This window comes from Oryzias latipes, chromosome 9 (genome assembly GCF_053564925.1).
Source record: "Oryzias latipes strain Hd-rR chromosome 9, Olatipes_Hd-rR_3.1".
Classification (NCBI taxonomy): domain Eukaryota; kingdom Metazoa; phylum Chordata; class Actinopteri; order Beloniformes; family Adrianichthyidae; genus Oryzias; species Oryzias latipes.
This window is the reverse complement of record NC_136245.1, coordinates 27924503-27937433: the sequence shown is the minus strand read 5'-3', so window position 1 is coordinate 27937433 and position 12931 is coordinate 27924503. Positions and strand designations below refer to the sequence as shown.

Here is a 12931-nt window from a genome sequence, read left to right as displayed (position 1 = left end):
AAAGTATATTTTATGTAAACTTTTTTGCAAGTAGCTTGTAATATTCAAATATTGACTCAAAGTTCACCCACTGCCACACAAAGCAATCGCTGTATAAAGACACAATCTGGGCTTTAAAAGTTTAGAAATTCTGTTTGGGATTTGTTTCCTCAATTGGAATGAATCTCAAAAATATGTTTACTTCCTTATTTATTTATATTTGCTATTATTATTATTACTCCAACTATCACAAAATGGGATAATTCAGATTCTGAGTACTCACAGGAAAAATAGTTTGATTCTATGAAATGCAGATCTGATTATCTGAATGCATTTCGAAAGAGCAGGTCTTCATTTTTACACAAATGCGTGTTTCTGATTTGACATGGGGATAATCACCAGGCATTTGCCTAAACGTGGAGATGATTTGTGAATGTGGGGATTAAAATTGGATATTAGTTCTTATTTCTCTGTTAAAGTAGATCCAGAAATATTAAGAAGGACTCACACACCCAAATAAAGTATTTTTTATGTAAGAAAATCCATTCTTGTTTTATATGCGTTTGTTTTTCAGCCAAATTAGCTGCTAAAATGCCAACTTCTCAAGGGCAAAGATGGGGTCCGCGTGTTATTTGTAGCCGTGCGTCCCGCTTCATCTTCTTCACCATGCGCCAACGGAGTTGCACTACAATCTTGAAGACACCCCCCACTACAGATGACCAGGTGTAAAATACAAGTCTCATGTTGAAGGCGAAAAAAAAAGGTCACGTGACAATGGAGCAAGAAAAGAAGGGGGGAAAGATATGAAGAGCACGTAAATGATAAACAACAGAAATATTGTAACTTTTCTAGAAGGTAACATCTCTTTTTTCTTGTCTGATAGTTGCGCGTTTTTGTCACAACTTGTAGACGAGGAAAGGCTAAACAGCTGAATTGCAGCTTCGGCAGAGTAGCTGAACGCGTAGCAGCTAGGAGTTCTGGCACAATAGGTGTATATTTACACACAGTTTAGCTCCCTGACGTTTCTTTTTGTCCGAGTGACTAAAACCTATGTCTGCAACTTAGGACATTTCCTCTTTTTTCCTCACTTTAGTCGATTTATGAGTTTCTTCTTCTCGTCGACTCTGAATCATCAGCTAACACACGACGAAGTGGTCAGAGAGAGAGAGAGGGAAACAACTGATCATGATGTGGAAAATATTGTGTCGTTTAGTTCTAAAACCAGACAGTCAGCGTCCTCTCGGATTATTAACGTATAGATAACCAGCTAAGTTAACGTTGTTTTGATTGGTGCCTTTCTTGTATGTGAAGGCAGACAGAGGATGAGCTGAGATTCCAGGTGGGATGAGTGAGAGAGAGGACTCCACTGTAAAACGCACGTGAGTACTATCAAATCCTACATTTGCTTTTTTTTTAAAGGAACAGGTGTACCAACAAACAAAAAACTTACATTAGTAACACTAAAACAGACGGACAAGAGATGTTATATTGTTGGCGAATCATGAATCTGAAGTGAATCAACTATTTAACTTTAAACCAGAGCTTTCCATCTTTTACCAGGTATTTTCATGATATTCTTTTCCTCCAATAACTCCTTTTCTCATCGTATATTATTGTTTGAACACGTCTAATCCAGGTAATCAGCAGTAACTATTAGCTGCAACAATTTACTTTTCCCACAAGTCAGTTCAAACCACGATGCCAATCTCCCGTTCCACCACATCCCAAAGGTGATCTATTGGGTAAAATAGTGAACACGTCATGTTCAATTAACCCGTCTGAGATGATTCCAGCTTTATGACGTGGTGCCTTATCAGAAGATGGTACACTGTGGTCATAAAGGGATGGACATGGTCAGCAACAATTCTCAGGCAGGGCGTGGTGTTGGAACCATGCTCAATTGGTACTTAGGGGCCTAAAGTGAGCCAAGAAAATATCCCCCACACCATTATACCACCACCACCAGCTGAACCGTTGATACAATGCAGGATGGGTCCATGCTTTCATGTTCTGACCTTACCATCCGAGTGTCGCAGCAGAAATGGAGACTCATCAGACCAGACGACGTTTTTCCATCTTCTATTGTTCCGTTTTGCTGAGCCTGTGTGAATTGTAGCCTCAGTTTCCTGTTCTTAGATAACAGGAGTGACACCCGCTTTGGTCTTCTGCTGCTGTAGCTCATCTGCCTCAAGGTGGGACGTGTTGTGCGTTCACAGATGCTCTTCTGCAGACCTCGGTAGTAACCAGTGGTTATTTGAGTTCCTGTTTCCTCATTATCAGCTGGAATTCTTCCTCTGGCATCAACGAGGCATTTCCACCCACAGACCATTCTCTGTAAAGTCTAGAGATGGTTGTTCGTGAAAATCCCAGTGGATCAGCAGTTTGTGAAATCCTCAGACCAGCCCGTCTGGCACCAACCACCCTGCCACGTTCAAAGTCACTTCAGTCACCTTTCTTCCTCATTCTGATGCTCAGTTTGAACTGCAGCAGATTCCCTTGACTGTGTCTACTTTCCTAAATGCTTTGAGTTGAACGATGAAAACCCTTTCTGTTGGCTTTTACTAAGCCTGGTGTAATAAATAAATAAATAATATATCACTATACATGTCTGACACTTTCAATGTAAGCATATTGGTATGCAGCAGGAACGGTACAGTAGTGTAACATACAGATCAGTTTAAAACTGATGTCGGCATCCCGACTGAGTCGAACAGTGATATTTGCAACCCTCTAGGATCAGAATAACTTTTGTGCTGGGTTTAAAAATGAAATGATTCAAAATGCAAAAGCCTTTAACACATTTATATGTTTAGTTCTTTTTTTTTTTGTAAAAAAAAAAGGCTTTGTGAATATTTTTTTTATTAGTGAAACACATAGTATAGAGTTTTTATTACAAACTTCAAATGTCAAAACCATAAAAACACATAAAATGTACAGAACTATTTAAATATAAGTAAAACAAAAATTATAAACTTCAAACCTTTATTTAGTTTAAGTTGGTAGTTGAATTAATTTGATTTTTTTTTAAAACCAAACAACACTGGTTATGGAATATAAATGTGGAAAATGAAAATATGTTTATTAAAAAATCAATCTGAAATGTGAAATTGTAAAACAAATTTGAATACATTATTTATTTTGACAGTTTTAATCAGTTGTAGTCCAAACCATTGATCTTCAACCCTGGTCCTCGAGGACTACTGCCCTCTTTGTCTACTTGCTGAGATGTTGGATTATCTGGATTAGGTGTGTTCAGTCGATAAGAATCTGGATTTACCAGCAATTTGAAACAGGGATGGTCCGAAGACAAGCAGGCAGTGGCTGTTAAGGACTCTGGTTTGAGTGCCCCTTTAGATGTTGATCTGATCTTGACTGCATAAAAAACACATCATATTCCAGAGGAACATGGCTCACCTTGGCTTTGGTATATGTTGGATTTTTTGAAGTGACGAGCAAAAAAGATTGCCTTAAACGTTTATAGAATGTGCTCCCTCATAAGGCAGTATACTATTGTGACACCTTCAGATATTTTTATTTTACTAAACAGCGACTTTTTTTTTTTTTTTTTTTTAGGTGAACAGATAAAGGAAAGGATGAAGCTGAATGAACGCAGTGTGGCACATTATGCCACATGCGATTCACCCCCAGACAAAACAGGCTTTCTCTTCAAAAAGGGAGAGCGGCACACCGCTTACCATCGGCGCTGGTTTGTCCTTAAAGGGAACATGCTTTTCTACTTTGAGGATCGCGACAGTCGAGAGCCGATCGGGGTCATCGTTCTGGAGGGATGTACGGTGGAGCTGTGCGAGTCCGTGGAGGAGTTCGCCTTTGCCATCAAGTTTGATTGTGCCAAATCTAAGGTGTACAAGTTGGTGGCTGAGAACCAGGCATCCATGGAGTCTTGGGTGAAGGCGCTGTCAAGAGCCAGCTTTGACTACATGAGGCTGGTCGTGAAGGAGCTAGAGAGGCAGCTGGAGGAGATCCAAGAAGCTGCAGGGGTTGGCGTTGGTGATGGACAGCAGGGAAGGCCCAGACCAGCCCTGCTTAACCAAATGGTACAATCCAGGTCTGCATCATCTTTTCTATCATCCTCTGCATCTTCCTTATCATCATCGTCAAGTACCCCATCCATGACAACCCCTCAAATGGCCCAGAAAAGCCACCAGGAAGAAGTCCAGCTGACCTCTAGGAGTTCCAAGGAGAATGGAGTTATATGGAGTAAGCCTCCCGCCTCCTGGGCCAACGGCTCTGGGGAGGGAGCACCACCATCCTGTGCAGTCTGGGAAGGCTCTGCAGATCCTGGGGTTCCCCCAGTGCCACCTCGGAGGAGAGGAGCATCACTGGAGAGTCCAGTCTCCCCTGGCACTGGCTGCTTTTCCAAACTTCATGATTGGTACGGTAAAGAGGTGATGGAACTGAGAGAGCTTTGGCTCCAGAGTCAGTGAAGTCACACGGGTGGATTATCGGGAAATTTGATTGTTTTTTAGGCCTCAGTTTGCCATTTCTTTCAAGTCTCAAAACCTTCAAAACTTTCTCATCAGATGGCTTGAACCTTATAGTAACATTCAATCAATCATAATGTGCATAAAAGCACGTTTTAGCATTCTTGTCTGGCACAAGAGAACAGTTGTGTCCCGATTTTAACACTAATCTTTTTCTCAATTAAAGTATTTGTTCCACTTTTATACAGTTTCTTTACACTGACAGTTAAATATGTACGTAAAGACCTACTCCGATCATCATTTGAGCTATTTTAATATCGTTAGCAGTGGGCTTTTAATTATGATCATGCTGTTTTTAGGCTAAATTAATGGAGCACAGCAAGGAGCGTGTGTCCTGCCGATTACAGCTTCTACGTCACAAATACGCTTTTTTATTTCAAACAGCGTTTTTGTCTACTCCTGATTCACAATGATTTGGATAAAAAAGGCTATTTTGAGGTTAATTTTCCTAATAAATGTCCATTATTAGGAAATATCAATTTTTAGGAAAATGCCACAAGAACATGTTAACACCCAAAACCTGCTTTTCATCGGAGTTGGTCTTTAAAATTAGAGCCTTTTATCTCACCTAACACTTTATCAGGCACTTGTCATCTCATCTGTCGGCTTGATAAGGATAATGACCTTATAACGAGTCAACCTGCAGAACTCAAAGCTCTACATACGACCCAACATACTGCTGCACGACTGATTTTTAATTACCAAAAATAGGACACATCACAGCAGTGTTCAGAGTCGTGGACTGGCTTCATAAGGGTCCCCACATGGGGTTCAACGCCTTCTGGCATTTCCTGCAGGGTACCTGAACACCTTTATGCAGGTCTGCAATCTAACAATGAATGAAAACTGATGGTCCCTGCAGGTTTATTGTGATTCTTTTGGAATTCACCTGGAAGAAAAGCTTCTGCTAACATGCTGCTAAGTAACTAAAGATAAACCTGTGTGAAAAATAGTTGCTCAGGCCTGCATATGATTAATATAGTCCATTGGAGAAACCTTTTGATCGTGTTCCCACCTTTTGAACGCGTTTAGCCTCCAGATACACTCATTCTAGCTTGTGGGGAGAAGATTTTTTATTTTTTCATTTACAACTTGAAAAGAGAATTCCCTCTGTGTTGAAGGCAGAGAGCTTGAAATTGAAATGTTTCTGTGGCCCAGGTGGCTTGACATTTTACCTATTATTTGGTGCTCCTTAAGACGTGGCCGTCTTGGTGATTAAAACCGCTTCAAAGGCATAAATAAGGAAGTCAAATGTTTTCAAGTCCTATCAAAAGCTTCACACATATTTGCTGTAGTGTTTTGAAGTTCATCTTTCTCCAAAGACTAATGTCGGAACATCCTCTCTTCAGTCCCCAGAGATCATGGTGGAAGCTGGATGTCAAGCTCCGAGCAACACACTTTTTATTTTTAGCTCCTGTGTTAGCGGCCATGATGTTTGGTCGTTATTGCCCCCCGTGACCAACGTCTTCTTCTGTTCATAGACAGAAGGCAGTTTGTCCGTCAATTCACAGACCAACCACTGCAATAAAAATATATGCAATTAAAAAAACAGTTCCTTTTGGTGTCTGTAATCTAAAGGTTACTGAAAGATGGAGCTCTGTCTATACTGAATAGAGAAACTAACTGGTGTGTTTGAAATAAACAAATGTTTGACTTTCCTCAGCTTTTTAATACTAGATTATATGTTGTTTTCTTTTATATGGAGTTCATATAATTATGAATATATGCGTGCCTTCTTATACTTTTTTCCTGCTAATCTCGGTACAATCTTATCTTGATAATAGCAGACTGCATTGGTTCACAGTGAAACCATTTCTGCCAAACACTTGACTCGTGCACAAAACAAAGGCTTGAAGAAAATGGATCAAAAGGGGAGATTTTTTTATGGCAATCCTTGTACTTTCAACATGTATTCTTTAAAACTGTTGTATTACTTTTTCCAATACAGTCATCAATAGTTACTGACTTACAGAGAAGAAATGAATGTCTGTAAATAATGTTTGTTCTCTTGAAATGCATGAGAAAATTGTTTTACATCAATCTTTTGTTTTTTTCCTTAATGTGTTGTGATAAATAACCAGTGTCAGTAATCGCTTTTGTACTGAAAGATTTTTACAAACCCATCAATAAACCTTGTTGCAATACTTAGAAAAATGTGGATTTTTTTTAATGCTCCCAATGTAATTTGTGTTGTTTTCTAGATTTGTCAGACATATAGGATCTGGAATAAGTGTTTGTGCTTGGTTGCACGTCTGCTCTGCAGTCTGACTCTCACCAGGTGGCGCCGTACAACAGATTTTGTTTTTTAACGACTCATTTTGCAGGAGAATTGCTTTCATTATTTAAAATATGGTAAGAGAAATGTAGTTTCACCTCTTTCTTTGTATTCATAATGCATACACTTAAAATTAGATGACTAGATTATCTTCGTTGTTTTGCTTTACAAATAAGTCATACATAAACAATGAACAAATAGAAACACTTGTTTAATTTTTTCATAACAAAAGTTGCTTCTCTGCAATAAATTTATACCATTTGAAATCCTTCTTACTATCCCTTTAAATGGTTCCAGACTACAAAAGAAACATTCTGTGGTGAGAGGGTGTCCTACTCTTTCCACAAGTCAGCCAACATGGTTGTGCCGGTCTCTCTGTCTCATGTTTAAGCTCATTCCACCAGTGTCCAGTGAGGCTGAAGTCAGAATCCTGTCGATAACTTAAGTCCAGCACAAAGCGATCTGACTGAAGTTTAGGCCACCTGGCTAATTTAGTTGTGTGCGGTCTGTCTAAAAATTATTTTACAGCGAACAGGGACTGAACAGTCCTCCTGGGGCATTGTCTTCTCAGGACACTCATTTTGTGGCCTGCAACGCCACTAGATGTGTGAAACCTGGCCTTAAATTCTGGAATTGGTTCTTAGGCTGGTTCCAATTGATTTTGTGGAACACCAGCCTATATTTTCCATATCACATAGTATGCAGAATGCAGGAGTTTGCAACTTTTAATGCTAAAAGGGCCATTTGAGCCAGTTTCTTACTAAAAACCCAGCATGAGCAAAGGACCTCACCATTTAGAAAATCTTTTAAATGTTTACATTAAATAATTTACATTGATAAAGTGATGAAGTCATTTTTTTTCTATTCATAAAAATGTGAACTTTTATTTTTGACAGCGGCAGAAGTTCCTTCTACTAAAATACTTCAAATAAGACAGAGTTGCTGTTGCAGTTTTACAGAATTAAAACTGCAATAAAGCCAAGACATCCATGATATTTTCTATCAATGACTATGGTGCGCCTTCATTCTTTTTCTCCTTTTACCATCAAATATTAAAACATGACAAAATTGTTGTAGATTTAAAAAAAAAATCTATTAATGTAAAAGCCCTTCTATACTTTAAGAACTTTGCTTCTGAACAGCAGCTAGACACTGTTGTGGTGCAAAAAATCAGAATACGTGCTTCATGTGCATCAGTATGTGCAGCATTTTGCTCAGTAATCTAAAGCATAAATGACAACTTAACTAAAACAAATTTAACAAAACTAAAAACACACTTTTTATGTAAATTGTTAGCGTTTTGCTTCAAAGCCAAAGAGCCACAAGTAGCAGACCCCTGACATACCGCTACATTTACATTCAGATCAATCCAACTTGGCTCTCCTGGAATAGACACCAGCTGAGCAGCTGAGTCAGAGCTCATAGGTGCAACCAATCAGGCTTCTGATTGGCCACATCTGGATAATTCATAGCTCATATCAAGAGTCAAAAGCAACAGTAATATAAGCTGTTTGTTGTTTACAAAATGACTTGCCAAGTTTATCATGAATGCAGCTCATCTGCTCCCTATCTTATAAATGCATGGTTTCTTTTGTTGCAATATTAACACAAATTAAAAGGTAAATAAAGTGTCATATTTATTCCTAATGAGCAAGAAAGAAACTACCAACACAAGTGTATAGCTATTAGTAGGTTGTTGCTGTTGTTTAGGATTGTTTAAAGCGTATTTGAACATTTAACAAGGATTAATTTGATGCAATTTTAATATTACCATAGTATCCGGTCAATATAAGTTCACTTTTTGCTTTGAAAAGTTTATTCCAGCAAGACTTGGCACTAAAAGATGGGCCGCTTTCTTCATCTTTCACATTCCGTACTTGTCCGCGAGGCTCCCAACAGCCCTTTTAAACACGTCCGGTTCTGTAGTTTCAAAATAAAATAAATATTCACGTCCTGACTAAAAAATTATACTACATTTTCTGTAAACCGTCAAGTGACTGCATTTTTTGGGGTAAATTTATAATCCTACAAATGCAGATCCTATACAAAATCCCAAACGTTTTCATCCCCCATTGGAATACATTTTAATGTGGCATTGCTTGTTTGTTGTATGTTTCAAAAGCTGAGGAGAACTAAGTTAAGTATTTTAAAAAGGGTTTTTGTCTTCATGACTTTTTTTTACTGTAGAAACAGTACATAATAAAAAAAATGATAAAATGCATACATACATTTAGAATCCAGAGATGTTAGGATAGTCCATGGAGAGTTTGAAGATTTTACAGTACATTTAATGAGATTTGTACTGTTAATATTTCATTTTTGCATAGTTTTAGATCCCTTTTAGTTAAACAATAATTATTTCAGCCCCTGCTGTGACCAAAGCTGTGACTCTAACTGAAAAGGCTGCGACGATGTGACCAAACCGTGTAGTCAGTGTGTCTCTTATTTTGAAGAAAACAAATTAACCGGAAATGGTGTTTACTACTCCCTCCATCTTTACGAAGCTACCACAGACTTGCTTGGACCGCGGCAGTTTTTTTTTCTCCTTTTGACAGCGGAAATGAGCAGTAGCCTCTTTTTTTCCGCGTCAAGTTCATGGCTGAAAGTTTCTTTTCCTATTTTTTCGCCGAGGTCCAGTCGCATGCAGGCAACATGAGCGAGAAAACAGCGACCTTTTCGGCGTACTGCTCTCGCTCGGATGTCCACTTATAATATCATCTCTTCCGACGTCGCTTAGACTTACTTTTGATACTTCTCAACACATTTCCGTTATGCGAAGTCCAACTTGGTGGTTAGTCGACGTGCTGCGGTGGGTGCCCGTCCGAGATAAAGGAGAACGTGAGTATCCTGTGCAACACAAGTTTCTCCCTGTTTGAAAAGCTTTGTTGTGCATTAGCAAATTGTTGTATGTGGATTAATTCCCCTGATCGTGAAGCAGTAATCTTCTCAAGTTTCAGCTAAAACGGAAACTGCGGTTGTCCAAAAATATTTTATATATTTAAAAAAAACATGCCTTTGAAAAGTTTAAAGGGTAGTTTTTGTGCAGAAAAGCGAACTTTTTTCTATGTCCTTTGAAAACATTTAGTGGTACTATCTGTTCTGCCTGGTGTAATGGACTTTAGAGAGCACGTGCACGGTGGTGCTAAACGGTATCATGGAACACTTTTTTTGGAAGACGGTAACAAGTTTTTGGTGCAGAAATGATCGACGGTCACCATGGTGATGACGCAATACTAAACCCATGGTAACATTTTGGAAATTGTCTTAACACCTGAACCTCGTGGGAAGGTCTATCTATCTATCTATCTATCTATCTATCTATCTATCTATCTATCTATCTATCTATCTATCTATCTATCTATCTATCTATCTATCTATCTATCTATCTATCTATCTATCTATCTATCTATCTATCTATCTATCTATCTATCTATCTATCTATCTATCTATCTATCTATCGTTACAGCAACATGTGAGGCAGGTACTTTGTTTTGTTATGTGTTGTGGGGTATTACATCAAATTGTGACTGCTGGCTGTGTGTATTTTCAGATACCTGCTTGTACTTTAGGATTACAGTTTGGCCTTTCGTTGTTGTGGTGTGGTGTGGTTTAGTTTAGTTTAGAAACCAGGTTGTCCCAAAGTTGCTACACAAAAAGCCTAAAACGTCAAGCATTGTTTGTTACAACTTTTAATTCAATTCAGTCCATTTAAAATGGCCATATTATTCTAAATGTATAATAAGATTACAGTCAAGGATTTTTGGTGTAATCCCATATTCAAAAGGCAACAGTGGAGAGGAAAACTCCCTCTAAATGAAACGTTTAGGAAGAAATTATTAATCTAGAATCAATTACAATCATGTTGGTTTAGCAAAAATCACTCTATGGTCATGTATAATTTGAAATCTGGATTACACTATTCAGTTTTTCATGCTGAGGTTGATTCAGATTAGAGATGTTAATTCTTTAAAGTAACTTGACTTCCATTATTTCAATACATTTATAGTGGGAATTTGACTTTTCCTGTTGTTCTTTCCCATTTTGAGTCAATTTCAACACTTTTTCATGCAAAACAAACTTTGAAGATGACCTAAATTAGTAATAAAATGTGGAAGTGTGTTACAGAGTTGCTGTTTGGTGCACTTTTTTGTTGTAAAAGAGTAGAAAGTACTTGTCTATATTTGTTTTATCCATTCCTAATTGTGTTCATATATTATTATTTGGCAGTTAGTGGGTAATTTTCTTTCTTCGAATCTCACAGGTCTCACTTTTTGACTGGGTGATGGGAGATACTAGTGATAAAACTCAAACTTTAAAAACAAATGCATTTTGGCTCCTGTTGCTAAACAGATCACTAAATTGTTTGATTATTATTGAAACTATTTGTGTGGTTCTTAGTCACTATAATTTCCCATTAAAATGGTCAGATGTGATCATCATAAGGGTCAGTCAAGGACACAACCCAATATATAACATTTAACAGATTGCATGTTAAACTTTTCACACATCCCTTTCTGCTAAATCGAGAGGATTACATTTATTTTCTGCACCCATCTGAAGTTTGCATTCTATTATTTAGAGACACTCGCTGTCACACCTCAAGGCACTTTAAATGTGATCAAACAGACACGTCTGCGAGATGTGGAACTCACTGATTGTGCAATTTAGGATTTGTTACAGACATTTGTGCCAGTATTATCACCTTTCAAAGGCCTTTAAAATACGTTCATTGCTGACCAATTACCAGATGATTTATTCAGTAACAAGAGAATCATAGAGTTTTCTCTAAAGTATTTTTTCCTTGTGGAACTCCTTGCTGGTCAAATTGTGTTATCTATTTAGTTGGGTTAAACTCAGGCCATAAAAAAACAAAAACAAAAAAAACCAAAGACCCACACTGTAAATCACAAATGATGCAGTTTAACTTTGATAATTTAACAACCCTATTTATTTTAAAACATTACCCCATTAGAAGAATATTTCTTATGACAGAAACTTTACTGTAAAGTTTTATTACCATGGAAAAAAAAATTGAACTCTCCCCTGATAACAGCATGACACTTCTTTAGTGAGATTGTACCTAGATTTTCTCCATTTGATACAAATACATGCTTGGTGAGTTTAATCTTTACCTATTATCTTGAAGGGTTTCTTTGAAAGCAGCGATTGTGACTTTTTAGTAGAATTGCTGTGCATGCATGCAAACATGATATCAGACGCACAAAAACCAAGAAGTCGCCGACTTTGCAGCCTTGCCTATCAGTTGTGTATCGGACAATGTCATGGCTTCACGTCCTTTTACCAGAGATGTTATCGGACGTCAGCTTTTCCGTTTCCTCCAGGGGTTCTAAGAAATCAACTGATGAGACCACGAGAGAGGTCTGACCCTTCGATGCTCCCTGAGGAGGACAGAGGAGGGTGAAGGAGGCAAAGGGATAGTGGAGCCGTGGGAGATAACGGATGGGGGTCAGATTCTTGAGAATAAGAAAAAAAAAAAGAGCAAGCAGATCAGTGCAGAGCATAGACGGAAACGTAACCTCAATTTGTTGAGGGTTGAGGCCGCCTTTAGCTGTATACACACTTTTGAGCAGCTAATGTTTATTGGTAGGACCTGGACTGAAGGACATTTGGCTACCATATCCTAAAATATCAGCTTTAAGTCTGGATTGTCATCAAAGACAAACACAGGTTTTGATTTCAAATAAGTTGAAGAGCTTACCTGTACAGTGTTTGTGCTTATGTTCAGGTGGAATAAACATGTTTCTACTGGGAGTATTAATTAAAGACCTTAAGAAGATCAGAGTGTGTTTGCCCAAATGCACCCCTGTTGTTGTTCTCAAAGAATGTTGATTATAGGCCTTGTATGGTTTCAGTATGTCACAGATAATGTGAGCAGGCGTTTAAGTTGCATTTTTTCCTACAAAATTATAGTCATACTAAAAAAACAAACTATTATTAACACGTTTTTCCAGGTTCCACAAATACAGAACCAACCAGCACGATAAAGTTAAATATTTTAACTATAACAGGGAATAGACTAGAGGTCTTTGTTAGTTTATGTTGTATTAAATGTGTTCAAATTATTTTTTTGTGACATTTTTCCTCAGTTTTAAAGCCGGAGTTATTTCCTAGCTGAAGTAAAAGCGGGGTCCCATTCCCACACAGAACCCTCTGC

The 12931-nt window shown here is 38.0% G+C and overlaps 2 protein-coding genes across 5 annotated transcripts in view; both read left to right on the top strand.

Annotated features, from left to right (window-relative positions):
- Positions 1-697: 697 nt before the first annotated feature.
- pheta1 (PH domain containing endocytic trafficking adaptor 1) lies at positions 698-6635 on the top strand. 2 transcript variants are annotated; one of them, XM_020705785.3, is made up of 4 exons: positions 698-834; positions 1291-1358; positions 3553-4372; positions 5831-6635. In XM_020705785.3, exons 3-4 carry the CDS (start codon positions 3573-3575, stop codon positions 5937-5939), a joined length of 909 nt encoding a protein of 302 aa, XP_020561444.1. In that variant the 5' UTR covers positions 698-834; positions 1291-1358; positions 3553-3572; the 3' UTR covers positions 5940-6635. The 2 variants fall into 2 exon arrangements, with proteins under 2 accessions (XP_020561444.1, XP_004072338.1); XM_004072290.5 differs by lacking the exon at positions 5831-6635 and having other exon boundaries at positions 3553-4877.
- A 2563-nt stretch (positions 6636-9198) lies between these two features.
- Positions 9199-12931, top strand: part of sh2b3 (SH2B adaptor protein 3) — a 42825-nt gene continuing 39092 nt past the window's right edge. Inside the window, exon 1 of one of the 3 annotated variants that reach the window (XM_004072291.5) lies at positions 9199-9594. The gene's annotated coding sequence lies outside the window, so the exon portion shown is untranslated. The remainder of the gene's footprint in view (positions 9595-12931) is intronic. The other 2 variants (XM_020705786.3, XM_078953184.1) reach the window with 2 other exon arrangements.

Coding starts and splice junctions, on each gene's coding strand:
- pheta1 (XM_020705785.3), top strand. CDS start 3,573: ATGAAGCTGAATGAACGCAGTGTGGCACATTATGCCACATGCGATTCA. Junction 4,373..5,830: donor TTTTCCAAACTTCATGATTG/GTACGGTAAAGA, acceptor TCCTCTCTTCAG/TCCCCAGAGATCATGGTGGA.